The 26974-nt window shown below is 44.3% G+C and overlaps 2 protein-coding genes and 1 pseudogene across 2 annotated transcripts; 1 reads left to right on the top strand and 2 right to left on the bottom strand.

Annotated features, from left to right (window-relative positions):
• The first annotated feature begins 1199 nt into the window (after nt 1-1199).
• Nucleotides 1200-2168, top strand: LOC123346819 (olfactory receptor 10A7-like). Its single transcript, XM_044984272.1, has one exon. The coding sequence runs from the start codon at nt 1200-1202 to the stop codon at nt 2166-2168; it is 969 nt and encodes a 322-aa protein (XP_044840207.1).
• Nucleotides 2169-10318: 8150 nt separating this feature from the next.
• On the bottom strand, nt 10319-11290 carry LOC123346818 (olfactory receptor 10A7-like). Its single transcript, XM_044984271.1, has one exon. The coding sequence runs from the start codon at nt 11288-11290 to the stop codon at nt 10319-10321; it is 972 nt and encodes a 323-aa protein (XP_044840206.1).
• An 11282-nt stretch (nt 11291-22572) lies between these two features.
• LOC123346817 lies at nt 22573-26147 on the bottom strand (annotated as a pseudogene).
• Nucleotides 26148-26974: the final 827 nt, after the last annotated feature.

The following is a 26974-nucleotide window of genomic DNA, read 5'->3' as shown; positions in this document are numbered from 1 at the left end:
GACATAGAATAACAAACAAGAATTATTGTACTTCTTAACTCAAAATTCACAAACAAATTGATCACTAACTAAAGCATCAATAAAAAATTCAGATATGTGTGTGACAAGGAGGTAGAATAATAAATCATAGAACTGAAGGGCTGGAAAGGATCTTGAGAGGTCACCTAGTCCACCCTCCTGGGCTGACCATCTAGACCATCTCTGACAGGTGTTTGTCTAAGCTGCTTTTTAAAAAGTCAGATATTGGGGATTCCAAAAACTGCCTTGTAACCTGTTCTGAGGCTTCCTTATCCTTAGAGTTAGAAAGCTTTTCTACTGTCTAAACTAAATCTCCCTTGCTGCAGATAAAGCTGATTCCTTCTTATACGACCCTCAGTGGACATAAAGAACAATTGATCACTGTCCTCTTTATAACAACCTTTTACATGTTTGAAGACTCATCAGGTTCCCCCTCAGTTCTCTCTTCTCTAGACTAAACATGCCCAATTTTTATAACCTTTCCTCATAGGTCAGGTTTTCTAAACCTTTTATCATTTTGTTGCTCACTTCTAGATTCTCCCCAATTTGTCCATGTATTTCTTATTGTGTGAAGGCCAAAACTGAACATAGTCCTCCAGCTGCGGCCTTCTTGGTGATGAGTAGAGCAGAACAATTACCTCCTGGGTCTTACATACACCACAACAGATGATTCTGGCTTCGCTTGTTAGTGTGTGCAGAAAGCTGTGAGTGGTCTCATAGCACCATGAAGACGTTCAGTACCTATGTTTCTCAGCAGATGGTGAGCCAGTTTATAAAGGGCATAAAATATTATTCTGAACTTTTCCAGATGGAGAAAGTGAGGCACGGAATGATATGATTTGCTCGAGGTCACACTGGATCATGATTGAAGCCCAGATCTCCTGACTCCCAGTCTTGCCCATTACACTGCACAATGCTGAAGTGCACAGTGTTACTGGGGATAACTGAGGTACCAACCCAGCAAAAGGGTTTGAGGTTAGAGCATGTACAGGGACATTGATGATATTTGCAGGGCAAAGGTTCAAGAGCAGAAATCCAAAACAACCTGTCCCTCCCTCTCTAACCAAATTTAAACATCAACAAAGACGAAGTAACCCCTCCCCACAAAGGTATCTGTTTCATGTCATATTTCACAGGCTATTATTACTACTTTTTTAATTTTATTTTTCTTGATAGAACCCATGGCAGACACAAAAGAGAGAAATCAAACATCCATCACAGGATTTATCCTCTTGGGCTTTGGGAATCTCCATGAACTGAAAATTCTTCTCTTCCCACTGTTTCTAGTGATCTACATTGTGACAGTGGCTGGGAACATCCTCATTGTTGCACTAGTTGTGGCTGATCAGCACCTTCACACCCCCATGTACTTCTTCCTGGGGAACTTGTCCTGCTTGGAGACCTGCTACACCTCCACCCTCCTGCCCAGGATGCTGGTCAGTCTCCTGACTGGGGACAGATCCATTTCTGTTAGTGGCTGCATCGTACAATTTGATATCTTTGGTTCTCTGTTAGCTACAGAATGTTGTCTCTTATCAGTGATGTCTTACGATCGGTATTTAGCTATATGCAAACCACTGCAATATGCAGCCCACATGAATAGTAGATTTTCCTTCCAGCTAGCACTCGGGTGTTGGCTAACTGGGTCTGTAGCCAGCACAATCACAGCATGTTGGCTATCACAATTGATTTTCTGTGGCCCCAATGAAATTGACCATTTCCTTTGTGATTACACCACATTGATAAAACTGTCCTGCAGTGACACCAGCTTGATGATTCTTGTGATTTTCCCTCTCTCCTTTATATTCATTCTTCCCCCATTTCTATTAACCCTGGCATCTTACATGTATATCATCAGCACTGTCCTGATAATTTCTTCCAGCACTGGGAGACAAAAGGCTTTTTCCACCTGCTCCTCTCACCTCATCGTGGTGACAATTTTCTATGGGACTCTATTCGTTGTCTACATGCTCCCAGATACTCCTGCACTGCCAGACCTCAACAAAGTGTCCTCTGCCTTCTACACCATCCTGACTCCCATGGTCAATCCTCTCATCTACAGCCTGAGAAACAAGGAGGTCAAGGAAGCCCTGAGAAAAGCTCTGAGTAAGACTATGACTTTTATAACCAATCACAAACTTTTTTCTTGACATTTATTGTAAGTAGCAATAAAATATATATAGTAGGAGCTCATTAAGCGGTGTAATGTAGCAAACCAAAGCGCATGTGGGAGCCCTGAATTATTCAAGCTGTTCTGTTACCTACAGTGAGACCCCTGGTGTGCAGAAGGGCTAGTTTATAAGTAATGACTGCAGGGCCAGGTATTCACTGACTCATCAGGCACATTCTGGATGGATCCTGGATCTGCCTGGGTTAATGTGAGCTAAACGAGCTGCACTGTGAGATGGACAGAGCATGTCCAGCCCACCCTTAACTGAACTCCACCAATGTCAGTGGGGACTTAAGGGATTTATTCATGATGAAGTTCCCTGCAGTGCAGAGGGTCTACATGAGGTATACGATGTTTGCACTATTGTTGTAGCTGTGTTTTCCCCCAGGATATTAAAGAGACAAGGTGGATGAGGTAATATCTTTTATTGGTCCAGCTTCCGCTGGTGAAAGAGACAAGCTTCTGAGTTTACACAAAGGTCTTCTTCAGATTGGCGACAGGTACTCAGCATGTCACAGCTACATACAAATGTGGAACAGATAAGGCATTAACACATGTTGCAAGAGGCTATTCAAGGTGAAGTGGGCAGTTAACACCTCTCCAGTCACAAGACAAAGAGGGTTAGTGAGTTACAGATTGCTGGAATGAGCCATAAATCCAGTGTCTTTATTAAGGCCCCATGATTTTTGCTGTGTAGCAGATTTATGAATTTAAGTATCATTAAACAATTACAACCCATACTCACTGGGGACCACACCCTGAATGACATCTTTCCGAACCCCTTCCTTTGGCCTTCAAACATACCCCTGCAATCTCTCCAACCTCATTATCAGAAGCAAGTTCCCCACAAACCAGGAACCACCAACTCAAAGAGGCACCAGCCCCTGCCATAACAAGAGATGTGAAACCTGCCGACCTATCTCCACTGCCATGATGGTCAACACCTACCACAACACATGTTTCCGGATCCATGGGACCTACACATGGCTATCACAACATGTGGCATACCTCAGCTGGTAGGCTTTCTCAGAGCAAGCCCTACCAAATGGCAGGGAGAGGAGAAGACTTCTCTTATAAACTTTAGCCCACTGCTTAGGCCACTCACCAAGAATATTGGAGATCCCCAGTTTAATTTTGAACATTGGTTTTCGACATTTTAGATACCTGCTCTAACCCCAGTGCAAAAGATAGACTTGAAGGATTAGATTTTTATCTGTAAATTACCTGTACACATCAAAATACACAAAATAATGAAAAAAATACTTCCATTGATAAGAATAGAAATTTACAGATAGGCAAAGTAAGAAAAATGCTGCTTGAGAATTTATTAGAGTTTGATTTATGTATATTTGACTTGTGGTATTTTGACACGTGATGTTGTCAGCGTGTGCTGTAACAGTTATAAAGCTTTAACTTTTAAAAATCAACATCTCCTGTCATTAAATAATTATTGTCTGACCAACTCTGTTGTGTGACTCACCCTCACAATTTCCCACACCTGTGATTGTTAAAATCAATACAAATCAGAAAAAAAAAATCCTTAAAACTCATAATTTTACACAACTGTGAAAATGAAAATTGATAAAAATAGAAAAAAAATGCTTAAAAGTACACGCTGCTATTATACGTTGAAATTATAAAAAATAATAATTGAATTCTGCCAAGCCTAACTAAAGGATCTCTTAATATGGTGCTCTTCCAGTCTCTCCTATTGAAGCTGTTTCCCTGTGTATAAACAATGAAATATGCATTGGGCCCATAGTGAGCAAAAGTGACTCTGTATCCCAGTGGTCAGGTCAGTCATGTGAGAGATGGAAGATCCCTGTTCAAATTCCTTCTCCTGATCAACCAGAGGAGGGAACTGACCTGGGGTCTCCGACAGCCCAGGTGGGTGCCCTAACCACTGGGCTAAATTTTATAAGGGAAGATGCTGCTGTTGCTTCCTTTTCCTCCCATGTCCCTAAAAGACCACCAGAAGCTCCCTAGAAGCTGGGGGGCTACCATTGCCGGAACCATGGCCCTGCCCCTTCTGCCCAAGGCCCCGCCCCCACACTGCCTCTTTCCTGAGGCCCCGCCCCTACACGACCTCTTCTCTGAGTCCCCACCCCCACACTGCCACTTCCTCTGAGGCCACGGCCCCACATCGCCTCTTCCCCCAAGGCCCTGCCTCCACACCACCCCTACCCTCGAGGCCCCGCCCTCATTCCGCACCTTCCCCCGAGGCCCCACTCCCACACAACCTCTTCCCCCGAAGGCCCTGCACATTGCTCATTCTTCTCTGCCCCTCCCCCTTCTCACTTGCCCTTAACTCCCGTAAAAAATGATGAGTCCCCTGGTCCCCCCTATTCCAGCACCCCTGTGTCCCTCTGGCCATTTTGTGTAGAGTTAGGTGTGTTCAGAGCCTGCCTACTGGATAAGGTTTTGCAGGTGAGATAAGCTGGGCAACACTCAGCTTCACAGGTTTGTGGATCATGCTGGGGCTTCCAGAGATGCATGCCCAGAGGCACATGCCCAGAGGAACAAAGTAAGACACTTTGGGAATGTTTACAGTGCAAATAGGGGCCTAGGGCGACATTTTTAAAGGTATTTTTAAAGGTAGGGATTTCAATGAGTGTTAGGTGCTTAAATCCCACTAGGCACCTAAATATCTTTAAGAATCTGGCCAGAAGTAAGTTTAGGTGCTTACAGAGTTAAGTGGCAGCAGAGCCAGTGTTTGTGGATTGCCGTGGTGCCTGAAACTGCCTAAACCTAGTCTTCAGGTGCCTAAGTCCCTTTGTGGATCTGAGTCTGGGTAACCAGAGATCACCGGAGTCTTCTTCATTCATTGAAGCCAGAAGCCACTCATATTCTATGAATTTTAGCTCATTTTCACCTGGTCTGTTGCTACCAGACCTATTGATTGAGACCTTTACAGAATGGCTCTGAGATATTTGTGTGTTACTCCTGTTATACATTGATAGAAACTCCTGAAATCAAAGCTGTTGTGCTGACATAAAGCAGAGTGCGGAATCACGGCTTGTATGTTGAAAGTTCAGCCAGAATATCAAAGTGTAAGTCTTCACCTGGGTAGATAGTTATCATTTTCCCCATTTTGTAATCAGGAAGCTCAAACAGCAGATTATTCTTATTTAGCTTTTCTAGAACACCACAGATGGTTGCATGGGGATTTATCATACAAACAAAGAAAAAAATGTCTTGCCCCAAAATCATGTTGTGCTAACTACTCTGATTTTGTATGATTGATTATTTTATTGTTGTTACTGTTGTTGTTTTTTTATTTTAAATTCATATAATAATATTTTATTTTGTTTTAATCACCATGGTAGTTTAAAAACATGACAATATGTAAAATTACCAGCCAGCCATACATATAGATAGACCCCAGTCTCAATGTCACCTACTGAATGGCACACATCTCACGGTGTCCATTGGGCACCCAGCTCCCTTGGTGTCCTGGGAAACTCCCATCCCAGGAGCCTCCCCTCAGTAGGATATTTTCCAAATGGCAAAATTTGGAAAAGGATAAAAAGATTTGGGGGAAAATCTACTACTATTTGACTACTATCCCCTACTATTTGACCACCCTCTAACTTTTGCCATTTGGAAAATAATAATTAAGTGTTGAAAATATTACTGTCAGAGATAAAGCAATACTTTCACTTTTGATGAAAATGCTTTCAACACTTAACAATATTCAGTGTTAGGTGGAAATAGTTTGGAAACAGTAAGAAAGTACGTAAAAAACAATATTTTCCCATAATACTTTCCTATGTTTTCAAAATTTCTTTTAGGAAAATTGGAATTTCCAGACAGGAATCTTTCTAATGGGGATATTTCCCATTACATTTTTCACAGGAAAAATCCTGATTTTCCCACCAGCTCTACTCAATATCAAGAGTTTTCACATTGTCACCAAAAAGAACTGGGAGCCTCTATCCATTCACAAAACAGCTCAAGTGTTCACTTCAGTCATGCTCCGCCCACTACTGATCTGCATCATGTCAGTTAAACATGACCCATATGCAGTGATAATCAAAGAGTTGTTTGTAAGCCATGTGTTCTACACCAAGCTCTCAGTGATAGGTTCAGAATGCATCATTTGGGGTGAAATATTACCCTCCCAGAGTGCCAGCATTAGGCCTACACAACACATCAGACATATTTTGAGGATTTAACTGGGAGTCAAGTAGTTCACAGGTCATGTATTGATCTTCTGAACAGTCGTGAGTTTCACCCTTTAAGAATTTGGACATTGTCCAAAGCTCACTGACTTCAATGGAAGTCTCTCCATTGACTTCATTGGGCTTTGGTTCCTTCCCGACCGGAAAACCAAGAAATGTGCTGCTTGCCAGGAGCTAGGATTCATGATGTGAAGGAGAGACTGACGAGACTCATCAAGCCCTCGGATCGCTACCCCTTCCTGCTTCTCCATGTGGGCACCAATGATACTGCCAAGAATGACCTTGAGTAGATCCCTGAAGACTATATGGATCTGGGAAGAAGGATAAAGGAGTCTGAGGAGCAAGTGGTGCTCTCGTCCATCTTCCCTGTGGAAGGAAAAGGCCCTGATAGAGACCATTGAATCATGGAAGTCAATGAATGGCTATGCAGGTGGTGTCGGAAAGAAGGCTTTGGATTCTTTAACCAAAGAATGGGATGATGTTTCAAGAAAAAGGACTGATAGGCAGAGACGGGATTCACCTAATGAAGAGAGGGAAGAGCATCTTCACAAGCAGGCTGGCTAACCTAGTGAGGAGGGCTTTAAATTAGGTTCACTGGGAGAAGAAGACCAAAGCCCTGCGGTAATTGGGATACCAGTAGGAAGCATGAGCAGGAATGTGCAAGAGGGGAGGACTCCTGCCTCATACTGTGAAAGCAGGACGATCAGCGGGTTATCTTAAGTGCCTATACACAAATGCAAGAAGCCTGGGAAACAAGCAGTGAGAACTGGAAGTCCTGGTACAATAAAGGAATTATGATGTGATTGGACTAACAGAGACTTGTTGGGATAGCTCACATGACTAGAGTACTGTCATGTATGGATATAAACTGTTCAGGGAGGATAGGTAGGGGAGTTGCATTGTATATAAGAGTGCAGTATGACTGCTCAGAGCTCTGGTATGAAACTGCAGAAAAAACCAGAGAGTATCTGCATTAAGTTTAGAAGTGTGAGCAACAAAGGTGATGTCATGTTACTAGATCACAGGCCCTAGTTCTCATGGGGGACTTCATTCACCCCGATACCTCCTGAGAGAGCAATACAGCAGTGCACAGACAATCCAGAAAGTTTTTGGATTGTGTGAGGGACAATTTCTTGGAGCAAGTGCTGGAGGAACCAAGTAGGGGCAAAACTCTTCTTGAGCTGATGCTCACGAACAGGGAAGAATTCGTAGGGGAAGCAAAAGTGAATGAGAACCTGGGAGGCAGTGACCATGAGATGATTGAGTTCAGGATCCTGACACAAGGAAGAAAGGAGAGCAGCAGAATACGGACCCTGGACTTCAGAAAAGCAGACTTTGGCTCTCTCAGGAAACTGATGGGCAGAATCCCCTGGGAGAATAAAATGAAGGGGAAAGGAGTCCAGGAGAGCTGGCTGTATTTTAAAGAATCCTTATTGTGGTTATAGGAATAAACCACCCCAATGTGTAGAAAGAATAGTAAATATGGCAGGTGACCAGCTTGGCTTAACAGGGAAATCCTTGTAGATCTTAATCACAAAAAAGAAGCATACAAGAAGTGGAAGATTGGACAAATGTCCAGGGAGGAGTATAAAAATATTGCTATGGCATGCAGGAGTGATATCAGGAAGGCTAAATCACACTTGGATTTGCAGCTCGGAAGAGATGTTAAGAGTAACAAGAAGGGTTTCTTCAGGTATGTTAGCAACAAGAAGGTCAAGGAAAGTGTGGGCCCCTTACTGAATGGGAAAGGCAGCCTAGTGACAGAGGATGTGGAAAAAGCTAATACTCAATGCTTTTTTTGCCTCTGTCTTCACAAACAAGGTCAGCTCCCAGACTACTGCACTGGGCAGCACAGTATGGGAAGGAGGTGACCAGCCCTCTGTGGAGAAAGAAGTGGTTCAAGACTGTTTAGAAAAGCTGGATGAGCACAAGTCCATGGGTCTGGATGCGCTGCATCCAAGGGTGCTAAAAGAGTTGCTGGATATGACTGCAGAGACATTGGCCATTATCTTTGAAAACTCATGGCGATCAGGGGAGGTCCCGGATGACTGGAAAAAAGCTAATGTAGTGCCCATCATTAAAAAAAGTAGAAGGAGGATCTGGGGAACGACAGGTCAGTCAGCCTCACCTCAGTTCCTGGAAAAATCATGGAGCAAATCTCAATCTATTCTGAAGCACTTAGAGGAGAGGAAAGTGATCAGGAATAATCAGCATGGATTAACCATGGGAAAGTCATGCCTGACTAACCTAATTGCTTTTCTATGACAAAATAACTGGCTCTGTGGATGAAAGTTTGGAGGTGTTATTCCTTGACTTTAGCAAAGCTTTTGATACAGTCTCCCACAGTATACTTGCTAGCAAGTTAAAAAAGTATGGATTGGATGAATAGACTGTAAGATGGATAGAAAGCTGGCTAGATTGTTGGGCTCAACAGGTAGTGTCAGGCTCCATGTCTAGTTGGCAGCAGGTATCAAGCAGAGTGCCCCAAGGGTCAGTCCTGGGGCCAGTTTTGTTCAATATCTTTATTAATGATCTGAAGGATGGTGTGGATTGCACCTTCAGCAAGTATGCAGATGACACTAAACTGGGAGGAGTGGTAGATATGCTGGAGCGTACAGAGGGACCTAGGCAAATTAGAGTATTGGGCCAAAAGAAATCTGATCAGGTTCAACTAAGGACAAGTACAGAGTCCTCCATTTAGGATGGAAGAATCCCATGCACTTCTACAGACTAGGGACCAAATGGCTAGGCAGCAGTTCTGCAGAAAAGGACCTAGGGGATACAGTGGATGAGAAGCTGGATATGAGTGAACTGTGTGTCCTTGTTGCCAAGAAGGCTAATTGCATTTTGGGCTGTATAAGTAGGAACATTGCCAGCAGATCGAGGGATGTGATCGTTCCCCTCTGTTTGGCATTGGTGAGGCCTCATCTGGAGTTCTGTGTCCAGTTTTGGGCCCCACACTACAAGAAGAATGTGGAAAAATTGGAAAGAGTTCAACGGAGGGCAAAAAAATGATTAGGAGGTGGAGCACATGACTTATGAGGAGAGGCTGAGGGGACTGGGATTATTTAGTCTGCAGAAGAGAGGAATGAGGGGGGGATTTGATAGCTGCTTTCAACTACCTGATGGGGGGTTCCAAAGAGTATGGAGCTCGACCGTTCTCAGTGGTGGCAGATGACGGAACAAGAAGCAATGGTCTCAAGTTGCAGTGGGGGTGGTCTAGGTTGGATATTAGGAAACACTATTTCACTGGGAGGGTGGTGAAGCACTGGAATGGGTTACCTAGGGAGTTGGTGGAATCCACAGTTTCTTTCAAACCTTGGCCAAACAGGGCAGGGATCAATGAAAATTCAGAGGAACTTTCCTCACATATAGGAAGGAATGACTGAACCACCAGCTTACCTTGCCACAGTCAACCAAACATTCATGATTAACTTAATAGCATTTGGTCAACATTAATCTTAATGGTGCAATGAACTTAGAAGTGATGCTATCCATATCCCCTTCCCATGCAAGATCTCCTCAATAAATACTCATATAGAAGACAATCATATACCCATGTGGTCTCCAATACAATGATTTTACATAGAGGATATTATTTTCCAAAATTAGATATTTCAACAACATTCTTCATTGCAATTTTGAGTTGAAATGAAAATAATGAAAGCCGATTTATATTAAATGCAAATGATTTCTTGTGATTTTTTCAGTGTTTCAATCAGCTATGGAGATGATTATTATTTCTGAAACTTTGATGATGCTTTTTGGCCAAAATTTCTAATTCCAATGCACATAAAAATTGGATAGAACATTAACATTTTATGTGTTTCTTTTTTGCAGTTTTTGGACACTAGTTCAGCCATAGCATTGAATGCCATTGACTTCAAAGGAGCTAGTCCAGATTTACACAGTTGTATAACTGACATCAGAAAAAAGATGTGTACCCAAATTACTTTCTATGAGAAAATATTTTTCTCTTCACCATGTCCCCCAATATTCTCCTCAGAGCCTCTTTTACCTCCTTGTTCCTCAGGCTGTAGATAAAAGGGTTCAAGGTCGGGGTGACAGTTGTGTATATCAGAGATAGCACTTTGTTGCTGTCTGGTAAGTTAATGGAGTTGGGTCTTAAATAGATCAGACTGCTGCACCCATAATACAAGGTCACCACAATGAGGTGTGAGGAGCAGGTGGAGAAGGCTTTGTGTCTGCCTTCAGCCGATGCCATCTTTAAGATGGTGGAGATAATAAAGATGTAGGACACAAGGATGAGAGTAAATGGAGTGAAGATGACCAGTATAGAAGCTGAAAACAACTGCATTTCATACTGAGAGGTGTCAATGCAAGAAAGCTTAATCAATGGGGGAATGTCACAGAAAAAATAGTTTATCTTATTGGAGCCACAAAATGGCAAGGTGAAAACCCAGACTGTCTGTACTAGGGACACCACATTCCCACTGAACCATGAGAGAACCGCCAATGAAAGGCACACCATCCTGTTCATGATGAGCCTGTACCTCAGTGGGTTGCATATGGCCACATAGCGATCATACGCCATGGCGGCCAGAAGGAAGCACTCGGAGGCCCCAAGAAAGAGCAGGAAATACATTTGTACAACACAGCCCATGTTGGAAATGCTCTTGTCCTCTGAGAGGAAGTTCACCAGCATCTTGGGGACAGTGACTGAGGTGTAACAGATCTCCAGGAAGGACAAGACCCAGAGAAAGAAATACATGGGGTTGTGAAGGGCTGGGTCCATGGTGATTGTGATGAGAAGGATGTTCCCAGTCAGAGTAATGGTGTAAAATAACAGATAGATGGAGAACAGAGGCACTTCCAGCTCGCGGTGGTTGGACAATCCCTGTAAAATGAATTCAGTCACCACAGTGAGGTTCCCCTTTCTTGATTCTTCTGCATATTTCATCTGTGGAGGGACAATAAATATCTAGGTAACATGTAAAGGAATGACCCACTGCAGGAACTAAGTGGGGGATGGAATTTATGGACCCAATTCCCATGGACATTCAGTAGGAGTTGTGGCCCACATCCCCAAAGGTATGTGAGTGGCTACTTCCCATTGATTTCTAGGGGAGTTAGGCACCTAAATACTTTAAAGTGTCTGGGAGCCTGACTGCCACATGTGCCTTTGAAAATCTTCCCCAAAAGCCATAGGGGCAAATTCTCTCTTCATGTCACCCAGTTCAAATCTCATTGAGGCTCCTTCCAAAATCCCTGTGTGGGTTGATTGGCATTTCCCTATTCTAGATATGGCCAGAAAACGGGAGAAAATGTATCAAGAAAAAGAATCACCCCCAAAAGCTCATAATTTCTGTGTGAGCAGTCAGGCCTGCCTGGAAAGGACCCCTCAGTTAGATAGGCAGACCAATAGAAATACAGATAGACCAATGGATAGATAGACCAGTAGACCAATGGATAGATTGCCCTTGGACCCAAGTTACTTGTTTAAATTCTATCCTCTTTCACATTCCTTTCACCATCCCACCTTCCCTCCTGCTCCAATAAGGATGCACAGTTTGTACTTGTGGCACAAGAGAGACTATCAAATTTATTTGGGCATAAGCTTTCATGGGCTAAAACCCACTTCATTGGATGCAGGAAGTGGAAAATACAGTAGGAAGATATATATACACAGAGAACATGAAAAAATGGGTGTTGCCATGAGACTGGTATGGCTCTGAAACCAGTTTCTGACTTGGCAATTCATAAGGAACAGATTGACTACGCTATGTTCTAAATGGTACACTATGCAGATACCCAAGTGGTGCAGATCAGCAAAACTGCTTTGAAGTAAATGGAGCTATGCTGATCTGCACCAGCTTTTTACCCCTAGAATTCCATCTAATCAGCACAGAGTTTTCTGCCCTGCTCGGTGTATCTAAAGTATGAAGACATTACCAGAGAACAGGAGTACGTAACTACAGGTCTACAAGGAAATGTAACAACTGTATATAGGCATGTTAAAAAATGTAACAAAAAGTAGAGCTGGTTTAAAATTTTTAGATAAATGTTTTCCCCATAAGAAAATGCTAATTCAACAAAATCTAAATGTTTAGCTGGAATGCATTGATTTTGTCAAAATTTTCCATGGGAAATTGATAAGGTTGAAACATTTTGTTTTGTAAATATAATATAATATAATATAATATAATGATAAAGTCCAAATGAAAGATAATATAATAAAATGATAATGTTCAAATGAAATGTTTCAACCTTATTAAAAAAATATTTTTCCTTACTGATATGGAGTATTTCAGAATATTTTGTTTCATGAAAAAGTATGAAATTTTTACCTTTTGGCCTTATTTGGGATTAAAACCAATTTTGAAATCTATGTATTTCTTGCAGGACAGAACTTCCTTTTTTTGACCAGCTCTGAAAAAAAGGTAAGGCATTGCTCTTATTCTTATTTGTCATAAATAATAATAATAATAATAACTAATTAATAATAATAAATATAAGCCAATTTTTGAGCCTGTTATGCTAGACTTACTGATTATCATTTTAGTTGTTCCATGAGCAATTCCACAGAAAGCATTGTGATAATTTACAGAACAAGGTCTCATTCAATATGAAGGTATCACAATCTGTCACCTGTAATTTATATAGCACCTTCCATCTGAGAACCTCTCAACAACTAACATCAGTTGTGTCAGCCTCACTACCTCTGGCTGAGACAGGTCAGTATTTATCCCATTTCTGCAGATGGGGAAACTGAGCCACAGAGTGGCAAGACATGATTCTCTTCCAAGGTTGCACAGCTAATGTGTGGCGGTGCAGGAAGAGATTCCAGATCTCATAAGTCACCCTGGTCTAAGCACAGAACTGCCCCTGAATATTCCCTATAGATGTGAGAGTATTCCCGTCTGCAGAAAACCAAATATACGATTAATCAAACTACAGAGATGGGGATCATATATATATACAGAGAGATAGACAGACAAACAGTTCATCTCATGCATCCACCAACCATCGATACAGTCCCATTGTTTGGCTCTCAAGGTGCTCCATTCTAAAGACACCAGTAAAGGCTGCATGACTACAGATGCTGCAGAGACCCCAGCCTTGACAGCTTGGATTTGGGGAATAATAATATCTGTCAGTGCATAGGCATAGTTTAACGTCTATATTTGGGGGGGGGGCAACTCCATCAGGCCAATGGAGGGCCCGCATGTGTGGAGGGGCAAATTCCACGCCTGCCTGAGGCTTGCAATTTGGGGGGAGCAACGCCCCTCCTGCCCTCCCTCCAAACTACTCCCATGGTTAGGAGTTGCCTATAACCAAAGGCTCTGATCTAGCACACTTTGCCACATAAGGAGTGTCATTCATGTGTGTATTTGTGAATCTGAGCCCCGGATAAATGTGTGATAAAGCCCACAATCCTATCTGACTGCTAAACTTCTCTAATGTTACAGAATTAGGAAGTTCTGTGTTTATCATATGACCAGGCAAAATGACCTGGAAATGACAGTCTGCTCAGTTAAACAGGGAATTAAAAAACAAGTAAAAAAAAAGCAGAACAAATACTTCATCATTAGTGTTAATTTTAAACAATCTCTTTTGATGAAATCAAACCTGATGCAAACTCCCATTTGCTTCAACTTAATTATAAGATACTGATTTATCTCTTTGCAATTGCCAGAATCTGCAAGATACAGAACTATCTCTGTTTGGTTTAGTTGTATGTTTGGGTCTGCATCACTTGTTGGACACATTTTCTTTCTTTCTTTCTTTCTTTCTTTCTTTCTTTCTTTCTTTCTTTGAATTACCTTAATAACTAGGAGCCCCAGTCATTGATTAGGACTCCAGTGACCTATGCGCTGGACGAACCCAGAACAAAAAGCCAGCCCTTCCCCCCAATGAACATATAGCCTAATTCTATCATTTCACACTCCTTGTTCCTTTTGGAAGATTTTACATTTCTATATGGAGCCCTGGGATGGCTAATGTCAGGAACTTCCGAAGATGGGCACTTATTTAATTGTAGTTTTAAATTTCTTGAGAAGAGCAAGAAGAAGAAATACTAAAGGGCTGACTCTCGGGTGGTGAAAATTCTTTGTTACAAATGATGCTAGCTGAAAATCTGTCCCAGGTTTCTATGCTGAGATAGTTCAAGTCACAGGAGCAAAAGCAACATGCCCTCAGCTATGTTTTCAATCCGTGTAAAAGTGAACATTAACTAAAATTTAGTTAGATTCAAAATAAGATCCTCCTACCGCCAGCTCCTTCTGGTCACCTCTCTGCAGAATGAATGTGCTGGTTTCTATGGTCTATTTGAGCCCCCTTAGATGACCTTTGGGGCGGTATTGTGCTGGAGCTTACACCCAACACACTGGGGGATTTTACACCCATGTATTCCCATTGCTTCTCTCTGATTGGGCTGTAAAAAGTCTGCAGCGTTAGGATTTTCAGTGTAAACTTTTCGCTTTTTTGGCTTGAGAGTCCCTAGGACTAATTCTCATTCACATTAAAACCACTTCACGTGGCTCTGGCAATGTCACAGAGCCTTGTGAGTGAATGTAATTTATCTCCATTTTCAGGCACTTTTTACACTGCTAGAGTCGTACAAGGCAGCCTCCATGTCAGTGAGATTCAGGTCAGCTAAGCCAAATTCTGCTCTAAGGCGACATCTACACTGGGAACTGAGGGAGTGGCGGAACAGACTAGCTGCCTCAAGTATATACCCACGGGGTCTGAGCAGGTTTGAACTCAGGGTGACTAGCACACGGTACTGTCGCTTACCGCTGCCTGTGCTACTGTGGCCACACTCCTAATTTTAGCACATTAGCTCAATGAAGGCCAGCACAGGTATGTCTACACCAGCTGGGAGTCACATTCCTAGCTCCAAATGTAGATGTTAGCCTGAGTTACATCCATGTGAATCGAGATTAAGATCCTCATATTGCAAACCCATTAGCCTGATCCAAAGACAGACCTGGTCTGTTTTTAACCTTTTTTGGAGGCGGGGGGAAACTTAGAAATTGGAATGTTTTGAAAAACGAGCTTTTTGGTTTTGATCAGCTTTTTAAAGAACCAGACACACCCAATAGCTGCAACACAGTGCCAGAGACTTGTTGAAGGAAAAGGTCTTTACTTCGTCTGAGCTGGAAGCCAGGATTGGGGCCAGCTGAGTCTGATCAGTGCTAGCAACACCAGCCTTTCAGTGGACAGAAGGCACCTGCCAGTGAAAGGTCCGGTGTAGGGTTCACTTCTCCTAGTATCAGCAATGGACTCTCACTGTATGATCAGCTTTGGGGCCCATCTGAATAAGGGAAATCTGCAGTAAATTGGAGCAGACTCTGCTCATACAAACTGGGCCCTTGTCAACACACACACATCCTGAAACTGACCAGCACCTCTGACATGAACTGGCCCCATTGGATATGTCTACACTGCAGTGTAAGGCCAGGGTTAGTAGAACTAGAGTTAGCAGAACCTGTGTTTGGTAACCTAGGGCTTGAGAGTCTACACTCATTTGTAAATCCAGTTTAGGAATTTTTGATCCCTGTGTTCCAACCTGGGGCTCCAGCATCTACACTGTATTATGTGGGCCTGAGTCCTAGCATCCTAGACTTCCTAGCATCCTCCCCAAATGCTCTAGCCATTTGTTGATAGGGCAGCCTGGGAAAACTTAACTGTCTACTGAACTTGACTGTCTAGAGGACAAAGGAAGCTGGCCCATGGGATTGTGGAATACTTCTGATGGATGCCCATGGTATCTCTACATTGCAATTAAACACCGACAGGTGGCCAGTGTTAGCTGACTTGGTCTTGAGGGGCTCAGGCTGTGGGGCTGTAAAATTGTGGCGTAGATGTTCGGGCCAGATATCAGGCTCTGGGACCCTCCCTCCCTGTGAGGTGTTTAATTGCACTATAGACATACCCGCAAAGCACAAGTCCAGTGGGGCTATGTCTACACTGCAAAGCAGTAAGGTTTGAACCCTTGCCCTGGCTTGACTCAGGCTCGGATCCTCCACCCCTGTGGGATCCTTGATCTAAGCCCTGGGTTAGCACAGTTTGCATGTAGATGGAAGGGGGATTAGGCTTGATCTTGAGTTTGAACCCTGAATTTACACTACAGTGTAACCTCTGAGGCCACCTCCAGCCAAAGAGGCTGAGAACTTTGAAGGCAATGGACCTACAAAGGGCTGGCCAGTGTTAGGCACTGATCTATGGATACGTCTATACTGAAATTTAACACCCCCAGCTGGCCAGTGTCAGCTGCCTCGGGCTTGTGGGGCTCATCCCTTTCTGTGGAACTCCTTTCTAGGCAGTCATTTCCCATTTTGTATGTGTGCAACTGATTGTTCCTTCCTAAGTGGAGTACTTTGCATTTGTCTTTATTGAATTTCATCTTATTTACTTCAGACCATTTCTCCAGTTTGTCCAGATCATTTTAAATTATAATCCTATCCTCCAAAGCACTCGCAACCCCTCCAAGCTTGGCATAGTCCGCAAACTTGGTAAGTGTACTCTCTATGCCATTATCTAAATCATTGATGAAGATATTGAACAGAACTGGACCCAGATCTGATCCCTATGGGATCACACTTGATATGCCCTTCCAGCATGACTGTGAACCACTGAAAACTACTCTCTGAGAATGGTTTTCCAACCAGTTATGCACCCAACTTATAGTAGCTCCATCTAGGTTGTATTTCTCTAGTTTGTTTGTGAGGTCATGTGAGACAGTATCAAAAACCTTACTAAAGTCAAGATATAACAAATCTACTACTTCCCCTCTATCCACAAGGCTTGCTATCAGGTTGGTTTGACATCATTTGTTCTTGACAAATCCATGCTGTTACTTATCACCTTATTGTCTTCTAGATGTTTACAAATTGATTACTTAATTATTTGTTCCATTATCTTTTTGACTACAGAAGTTAAAATGACTGGTCTGTAATTCCCAGGTTGTTCTTATCCTCCCTTTTTATAGATTGACATTATATTTTCCCTTTTCCAGTCTTCTGGAATATCTCCCATCTTCCATGACTTTTCAAAAATAATCACTAATGGCTCAGATATCTCCTCACTCAACTCCCTGAGTATTCTAGGATGCATTTCATCAGGCCCTTGTGACTTGAAGACATCTAACTTGTCTAAGTAATTTTTGACTTGTCCTTTCTCTATTTTAGCTTCTAATTCTACCTCATTTTCACTGGTCTTCACTATGTTAGATGCTCAATCGCCACCAACCTTCTTGGTGAAAACTGAAACAAAGAAATCAGTAAGCACCTCTGCCATTTCCACTTTTTCTGGTATTGTTTTTCCCCCGTCTTTGAAGTAACAGGCCTACCGTGTCCTTGGTCATCCTCTTGCTTCTAATATATTTGCATAATGTTTTCTTGTTACCCTTTATGTCTTTTGCTAATTTAATCTTGTTTTGTGCCTTGGCCTTTCAAATTTTGGCCCTACATACTTGTGTTATTTGCTTATATTCATGCTTTGTAATTTGACTTAGTTTCCACTTTTTGTAGGACTCTTTTTTGAGTTTAGATCAGGCCTGCATAACATATGGCCCGCAGGCCGCATGCGGCCCGCGGAGCCTCACTGTGCGGCCCGCGGGGGGATTCTGAATCCCCCTCACACGGCGCTCTGCGGGCAGCCCAGAGCCCTTTGAATCCCAGCCGCGGCCGGGAATCAAAGGGCTCTGGGCTGCCCGCAGCCACGGGGAGCCCAGAGCCCTTTAAATTCCAGCTGCGGCGGGGAATCAAAGTGCTCTGCGCTGCCCGCAGCGGAGAGCAGCCAAGAGTCCTTTGAATCCTGGCCCATGGCCGCTGATTGCCCCCTCCACGGACCCCTTCCCTAACTGCCCCCCAGGACCCCCACCCCCTATCTAAATGCTGCTGCTCCTTGTCCCCCGATTGCCCCCTCCAGAGACCCCTGCCCCTAACTGCCCCTTGGGACACCAGCCCCTATCTAAGCCTCCCTTCTCCTTGTCTCCAGCTGCCCCCTCCTGAGATCCCCCCAACTTCCCCTCACGACCTCACCCCCTACCTGTCCCCTGATGAACCCCTGAGACTCCCATGCCTATCCAACTGCTGCCTGTCCCCTGACCGCCTCCCCGAACCTCCACCCCATCCAACACCCCCTGCTCCCTGTCCCTTGACTGCCCCCCGGAACCCCCTACCCCTTCTACCACCCCCAGCCCCGTTACCGTGCCACTCAGACCAGCGTGTCTGGCTCCATGCAGCTCCAGACATGTTGCTGCCATGATCCCCCATGGAGCCCCCAGCCCTCCCCCCCACTCCCCCAGCACCTGCCTTCCAGATTTGAACACCTCACAATTCAGGAGTGCTCAAGCTCAGTTTGGGCAGCTGTTACTTCATTTCTCCCAAATCAAATATACTGATCCACTGTAACCTGCTGTAGAAAAAGTAGGATAAAATTGAGCAAGAAATGCTTATTAGCACTGGAATTGCTATTTTCAACAGCCATTGACTTTTTGTTTGTTTAAAAGGAAGACACTGATATTGCATTGGCAAATTCCCCATAGAAAGAAAGAGTGGAACAAAAGAATAATAAAGGCACCTCAACTTTTCCTCATTTATGGAGGACAGTCTTATAATATGCATCCAGATATCCTCCAATCACACAAGCTGAAAATTGTTCCACTTTACTGCAGCTCTGTAACCATATGGGAACCAATCCTGTCTCTGTTTTGTGCACATCCAAAATTCCTGCTGAATGACCCGCCCTGGGAGCGAGTTACCAGTGACCCAGGGCTGGGGCGGCAGGAGGTGTGGGGGGGGGCACTGGTGGAGGGGATCCCTGGGCTGGGGCAGCAGTGAGGTGGGGAGGAGGGCACTGGTGGGGAGGAAAGGGGGAAGCCCAGCGCTGGGGCGGCAGGGGGTGTGGGTGGGGGGAGAGCCCAGGACTGGGACAGCAGTGGGTACAGGGGCAGCAAAAAACCTAGAGCTGGCCCTGCCGGGTTCCCCCAGCCGCTGGAGCCCCGGGCCCTTTAATTTGCCCCTGAGGGCTCCCAGCCACCTGTTCAGCTGGGAGCCCCTGGTTGATTTAAAATAAAGTATCACCTCCCCACCCCCAACCAGGGGTGAGCTGGAGCCGGTTCGCACCGGTTCGCGCGAACCCGTTGTTAAATTTAGAAGCGGTTTTAGAACCGCTTGTTAACTAGCTTCCCTGCGAGGGAAGCTTTGATGGGCTCTGCCTGGGAAGCCTGTAATTCCTCCTCCCGGCCGCCGGGGGGCGCTGCGCTGTGCTGCGAGAGCCATGTGAGCTGCCTCCTGGCCCTGTTGCTGCCCCTGCTCTTTGGACCTCTGGCCCTGGTGAGTTCCCGGCTGCGTCCTGCTGCTCCCAGCCGCCCCTCCCCCACCTTCCCTGCCTGCAGCCATCCCCAGCCACCCCCCTGCCCCCTGCCAGCCCCTGCCCCCAGCCACCCCCAGCTACCCGCAGCCAGCCCCTGCCCCCTGCCAGCCCCTACCCACAGCCAGCCCCTGCCACCCTCTGCCCCCAGCCAGCCCCTGCCACCCTCTGCCCCCAGCCAGCCCCAGCCACCCTCTGCCCCCAGCCAGCCCCTGCCCCCAGCCAGCCCCTGCCCCACCCCCTGCCCACAGCCACCCGCAGCCAGCCCCTGCCCACAGCCGCCCTCTGCCCGCAGCCAGCCTCTGCCTGCAGCCCCTGCCACAGCCACCCCCTGCTTGCAGCCAGCCTCTGCCCACAGCCGCCCGCAGCCACCCCCTGCCCACAGCCGCCCGCAGCCCGCCCGTCTGCATCACCTGCCCACAGCCAGCCCGTGTCACTCCCTGCCTCCAGCTAGCCCTGCCCCACGCCCCTATCTGCAGCCAGCCCCACATCCACTGGTGCCCTGCAGTTCCCAGGGCAGTAACCCTGCACACCTGCTTTAATGGGGGGGGGCAGGGAGCAGCTGGGACCCACACATGTGCACACCCTAGAGTGACCAGACAGCAAGTGTGAAAAATCGGGATGGGGGTGAGGGGTAATAGGAGCCTATATAAGAAAAAGACCCAAAAATTGAGACTGTCCCTGATCACCACCCACACATGTGAAACGGAGCTCATTTCTAGTTCAGCCCCATCTTTTTAAAAAAGAACGTTAAGTAGGGTTAAAATACATCTTTATTTTCCTGGACATGTCAGGCTTTTCGGTTCTTAATCACCTCCTGGGAAAATATGGACGTATGGTAACCCTATTGGTACAAAAAATACATGCTGTCGCACATCCCTTAAATCAGAACTTTTTATAGGGAACCCGTTGTTAAATCAGAACTTTTTATAGGGAACCCGTTGTTAAGATTTTGGCAGCTCATCACTGCCCCCAACCTTCCTTTTTGGCCCACAGCTGTTTTGGTGGGGCGGCGCTGGGGAAGGAGGGTTTGTTTCCGTAGGACTGGGCAGCCCTGGGGCGGGGTGTTTCTGCAGGGCCCGGAGGTTTCGGCCCTTAGCTGTTTTCTTTGGAGGAATGTGGCCCTCGCCGCTTTACAAGTTGTGCAGGCCTGGTTTAGATCATTGAAGATTTCCTGGTTACACCAGGGCGTTTTCTCACTATACTTCCTATCTTTCTACATAGTTGGGATAGTTTGTTCTTGTGCCCTTAAACATAGTGCTGGCCACACTGGCACTTCTGTCGGTGTAACTTATGTTGTTCAGGGGATTGTTTTTTCACACCCCTGAGTGACATAAGTTATACCGACAAAAGTGCTAGTGTAAACATAGCTGCTTTTGTCTTTTTTCTTTAATACTAGGATCTGAGTTTAAGTTATTGTTAATGTTCTCTGATAAACACACGCATACACATACTAATGTGCACATTTAAACACACTCAATAATGCCCATTTACAATACATAACAACATAACACACTCGTACAACATTTTTCACTGATAAACACAATTTTGTGCATTCACAAATGCACAATAGTGCACCGTGAGAAACATATACACATTAGGTACATTCTCAGTTCAGATCTGTAAATCTGAGAATGCAGTAGCTGTTGGGTGATTGGTGGGACATGAGACTGGTTGGACACAGCCCTTGTCTGAGTGAGGCAGATCTTCAGGGCACACAAAATGCCATCTCATTCTCTCTCTCACACACACACACACATTTTGACACATAACCTTTCTTTCTTTCTTTCTTTCTTTCTTTCTTTCTTTCTTTCTTTCTTTCTTTCTTTCTTTCCTATCTGTCTGTCTGTCCATTCTTTTCCCTTTATAATTTGTACTGCAAATTATTGTGCTAGGATCTGCACAAAGAGGGGGAAAAAAACAGTGGCCTGCCATAAAGAACCGACAATCTAAGGCCCTGATCCTGCAAAGACCTAAATAGGTCTTTTGAGTTATTTTCTGTACTTTAAAATGCTTGGGTTTCTTTTCATTTAAACCTTAGTTCTTGAATGCGTCACTGAGATACCGTAATATAACATAAAACACAGATCATCATCCACTAGCAATTGGCCAGTGAAATTCACAGTCACAAGATAGCCTGGAAACAAGGAGATTAGTAGGAGATCCTCTGGGTCTCAGCTCAGGTGGATAGCCTGAGCATCTATTGATGTCACAAGTCCACAAAGCTGTTTTTAGCACACTAGTCTGTCTACCTGGGCTGAGAGGCTCACTCTTAGTTGCAGTGAAGACATACCACTTGGGACTAGCACAATAATGATAATAGTGTAGACGTAATCTGTGGGACAACCCACACGAGAAAAAAAGGTACCTTTGTTTAGTCATTCTTTGTGGTTACTTCTTATAGAGCAGCTCCTGACTGAACCATTCTTACAGAATATCCCCAGTGGCTCCTGCCAGCTCCAGGGGCAGAGTTAAGGTTATGGGGCCGTATTTCCTGATTCTCAGAGGTTTAAATATATGGGCATTTGACTTTCTAGACAGGTACTAGAGGCACTGACAGTCAGCTTTAGCTTTGTGTTAACGAAGTTTTCAGGTAGTGAATAGTCTAGCCCTTGGATTGTAAGCTTTAAGGAAGAGAGATTTTTACCATATCCAGCACAATGGGGCCCTGGCCTCTTGTTCTACCATAAAAGAGTTAAGTATTACTTCCACTATATTAATGATAGAACTAAAAGCACATGGGTGACACTCTTATACAGGGAACAAACACAGATTCTGAATAAGATTTGTTAACACTGTGCAACAAGTTCATGAAACTTGATAAAAACAAAATTTTAAGAAGTGATCATTTAAAAAAAAACCTTACGTCTTCATTTCCCTCCCTGAGAAGAGAATTCTGCTCATCAGTCTCCTGATAGCCTTCTTCATCTCGGTGTTCCTCAGTGTGTAGATTATAGGGTTCAGCATTGGGGTGATTACAGTGTAAAGGACAGAGACCACCTTGTCTATGGGGAATTTCCGGAAGGGTCGAGCATAGATGAATATGAAGGGTATGAATATTAAACACAAAACCATGATCTGCGTTCCGCAGGTGGAGAGAGCCTTGCGCTTCCCTTCCTTGAGGTGTGTCCTTATCTTGACTAAGATGATAGTGTATGAAATGAGCAGGAGGATGAAGATAATTATGGCAAGTACTCCACTTTGGGAGACCATAAGCAACTCAAACAGGTAGGTGTCGGTGCAGGCCAGTTTGACAACTTGTGGGATATCACAGTAGAAATTGTCCAGGACATTTGACCCACAGAACGGTAACTGGAGGACCAGTCCAATCTGAATAGCAGAGTGAGCCAGTCCACCCATCCATGTGCCTTCCACTAACCCCACACACACACCCCGGTTCATAATAGTCAAGTATCGCAATGGTTTATGGATGGCCACGTACCTATCGGCAGCCATCACCACAAATAAAAAGACCATAGCACCAGCAATGAAGTGGAAGAAGAACATCTGGAGGATGCACTCATTGTATGAGATGGTTTTGTGCTGGGAGAGGAGACCCAACAGCATCTTTGGCACACTGACTGTAGAATCACTAATATCTATGAAAGCTAGGTTGGCCAGCAGGAAGTACATCGGGGTGTGGAGTCAGTGGTTGGAGATCACGGTGGTGATGATGATGAAGTTACCCAGCCAGGTTGTCAGGTAGACTATGGAAAAGATGATGAAGAGGAATCGCTGCAGCTCAGGACTTTGGGTGAGGCCCAAAAGGACAAATTCTGTCACTGTGGCAGTGAGGTTCTTCTGCTCCATTTTGTGTCCTTAAAATATACCTGGAAACGGAAGGAAAAGTAAAATAATTAATAAAATGTTTTTATATTTTCCCACCTTTAAATTACTGATATTAAATCAATGTTAACTCCACCTTAAGAAAGACATTGGTTATGGGTAATTCCTGATTTTCCTAAACACTATCTTCACAGTACCACTGCAGGGGAACCCTGCTTCGGCAGACCCTAAGAGCTACCCCATTGGGGATCTGCATGGGGCGCTTGGGAGTGAAGAGGAGTGGTTTGCTCATCAAAGAGGCACTAGCTAACTCCAGTCTGAATTCCTCTTCCTGCAGCCCTGGTGGTGCAGTGCTCCCAAGGTCCGTAGAGTCTTCTTGGAGCCTAGAGGTTCTGCATTGGGAAGGATAGGAGTTGCAAAGGGTTGCACTTAGGTAGAGATTCTCAGAGTCCAGGAGTTCTCAGCCTGAGGGTCACAAACAAGTGTCAGAAGGTCATTATGACCAGATTGACCTACCTATATGGCTAAATGGGAGTAAGGTCCCAACTAGATGGGATGGGAGCTGGAATGGAAAAACCTGAGAGCCACCAAATCATGGGATTCAGATGCTGAATGTATGGCCTCAATACCAGAGGTGCTGAGCATATTAACTTTTTCCCTTTATAGTGGCTCATCCACCAAAGAGATTCCATCTTACTGACTGATCTTTTCTGAGGTGAGCAGAAAAGTTGGGTCACTATGTTTCGGTGCCTATGGATTCTGCTGCTGAACTTTAAATGCTGAACCAGCATTTAAAAATTGTGAACACAATGATGTCCATGTATGCACCTACCCAGAGGATGTGGACACCCGATTTTCATTAAAATTTTGGAAAATATCTAGAGCTGCTTGAAAAAGACATTATTTCCAGAAAAATCTTTCAAAGGAAAAACATGATATTTTTGATTCAAACTTTTTTCACAGGGATTTTTTTTAATGTGACAAAATGTTAGTGTTCATTTCATTTCTATTCAAAACCCAATTTTTCTTTAGATCCCTTTCATACTGATATTTTAATTTTGATTCGGCATTTGAAAAAAAACAAATTCTAATTTTCAGTTTTTGGTGTTTGTATTCTCCATATCCTCTCATGCATTTTCTCTCCCATTTTTAGTTTGCCATTTGGAAAAAGGGGGGGGGGGAGGAGGAGGGATGAAAAAAGTGTGAGAAGGTGAAAAAATGGCTTTACTTTACTTTTTGCCCACTTGAAAATGTAAAGACTGAAATTTTTGGTTCAAGGTTTCATGAAACAAATATTTGTCTCTGAAATATTCAGATGATTTTTTAAAAAAAATATTAAAGCAGATTTTCCCATCCACAATTTGTTGACAGAATTATGTATTTACTTATTTATTCATCTGTTTCTGTAAAATAATGTCAACCAACTCTAAATGGCAGTAAGATATTGCTTTGAGCAGCGTGGGGGGATGGTTTTGTGAGTAAACCACTAGTCTTGGGCTCAGAGGAGTGAGGTTCGATTTCTGTCCTGCCACAGACAATCTTTGTGCTCATGGATAACTCACATCCCCTCCTGGTGTGGGATTTTCAACAGAGAATAAGGAAGTTAAGTGATCAATTCCACTTCATCTTCCCTTTGATCAGTGCATTCCTAACCTCTCCAGAGTCCTTTGAATATCACAAACTCGGTGCCTTAGTTTCCCTATCTGAAATGGGGGTAATTCTGCAGCTCCCCCGCTTGGCAGGAGGGCTGTGAGGCTCAATCCTCTAATGACCATGAAATACTCAAGGTACAATGGTGATGAGGTGGATAACTTTGGGGGGAAGGCAGTGAAATTGTTGGGAGGAGGCATTGTCCACCAGCATCCTGTAGACCTCAGAGACTCCCTACTCTGATGCAGCTTTTAAGGTTTGGAGATTTACAGGGGACATGTCCAAGGACTGAACTCAAGGTATCTTGATGTAAAAGCATGAGCCAAATTAAGTGACCACAGCTATTAGGTCAGCTGCTGTAGGAGACCCATAAATCTCTGTCCATGCTCATGCCAATCAAATAGAGAGGCACACTGCATTAGCATGGGCTGCACCTTGATCCCTGTTAGACACATGGCTTTTGAACATTTCAGGCACTTTTAGGCTGGGAGTTTCCAAGGAGACTTAGGGAGTTAGGTGCCCAGCTCCTGTTGAAATACTGATAGCTTTGAAATCCCAGACTAATGCTATTAGACAGCTAAAACAGGTAAGCTTTTCTAAAAGCAAGAAGCCCACAATGGGAATCTCACTGTGGTTTTATCTGCATATCCGGACACTTCCCTGGGCTCTTTCTCACTGTCATTCACACCTTCACACTGTCCCAGTGATATCTCTCTCAGATCTGAGCAGCTTACAGCCGTGCCATGGGAGAAACCTAGTCTGAGAGAGTTAGGCACAGGAAGAACTCAGATGACTCTGTGAGTGTTAAATGTTATCTCCCCAACCAGGTCATTCTTTCTTTATCAGTGAGGTCTCTGAGCATCTGTCCTCCTTATAATAACAGTACCTATCCCTAGTATCACATTGCAGGTTTTATGAATCAAGAGTCAATACCTTACATGACCTGCCGTGTCTGTGATCTCAGAGCCAGCTGCCTCCAAACGATCGAGAATGACCCGGGAAGTCAAACCTCAGAGCTGATCATTGTGGTCCTGAGCAGCAGGGGAAGAAGACCTCATCCCAAGGAGGACAGCCCCAGAAATCTTTCCCTTATATGCTTATTTATCCCAACTAAGGCTGATACTGGGAGCAAAGAGTGTCTGTAATACCCTTGAGCTTTGGTAGGCACAACCAAGAAAGTTGCTGCTTTGGAGATTTGGGGATTCGTTCACAAGAGGAGTCATTAATAACTTCATGGCATTTTTTCAGTCTCTGTATGTGTTTATTCTAGCCATGCAAACTTTAGAGGCTTTGAAAATTTCTTCCTGTGCTGAGAGGCTACTTGGGATACAGTGGAAGAACTGGATATTTGACTGGCCTCCGAAGCTGAGGAAATCCCATGACTGCTGGGTTTTGTTCCTGGCACTGAGAAGGATAGAACTAAACAAGGAGTGAAAAAAATTCAGGGCTTCTCGGTTCCATGTCAATTCTGGATAGGGAATGATCTCAACGATTAGAGCAGCGGGTAATTGTATTTCTGGATCCCTCATGGGCCCCTTTGACATATATTGTCCAAGAGCTTTACTGAAGAACTGGTAACATTTGGTGAGATATGATTCAAAAAGATCAAAGTTCAAAGTTTGTCTGCTTTCGGGCTCAGCAGCCAATATACAATCAGAGACCTGAAATGTCAATACTGAGGCTCAGCAGCCACCCATGAAAGCTCATGCTCCAAAACGTCTGTTAGTCTATAAGGTGCCACAGGAGTCTTTGTTGCTTTTTCAGTAACAACAGTGATGGGAGCCTTTTTAGTGCTTAAAATAGAATAGAATAGAATAGAATAGAATAG

This window comes from Mauremys mutica, chromosome 12 (assembly GCF_020497125.1).
Source record: "Mauremys mutica isolate MM-2020 ecotype Southern chromosome 12, ASM2049712v1, whole genome shotgun sequence".
NCBI lineage: Eukaryota > Metazoa > Chordata > Testudines > Geoemydidae > Mauremys > Mauremys mutica.
This window is presented reverse-complemented; position numbering and strand designations above follow the sequence as displayed.

Bases quoted from the DNA above. Each gene is read 5' to 3' on its own strand.
- LOC123346819 (XM_044984272.1), top strand. From the start codon at position 1,200: ATGGCAGACACAAAAGAGAGAAATCAAACATCCATCACAGGATTTATC.
- LOC123346818 (XM_044984271.1), bottom strand. From the start codon at position 11,290: ATGAAATATGCAGAAGAATCAAGAAAGGGGAACCTCACTGTGGTGACT.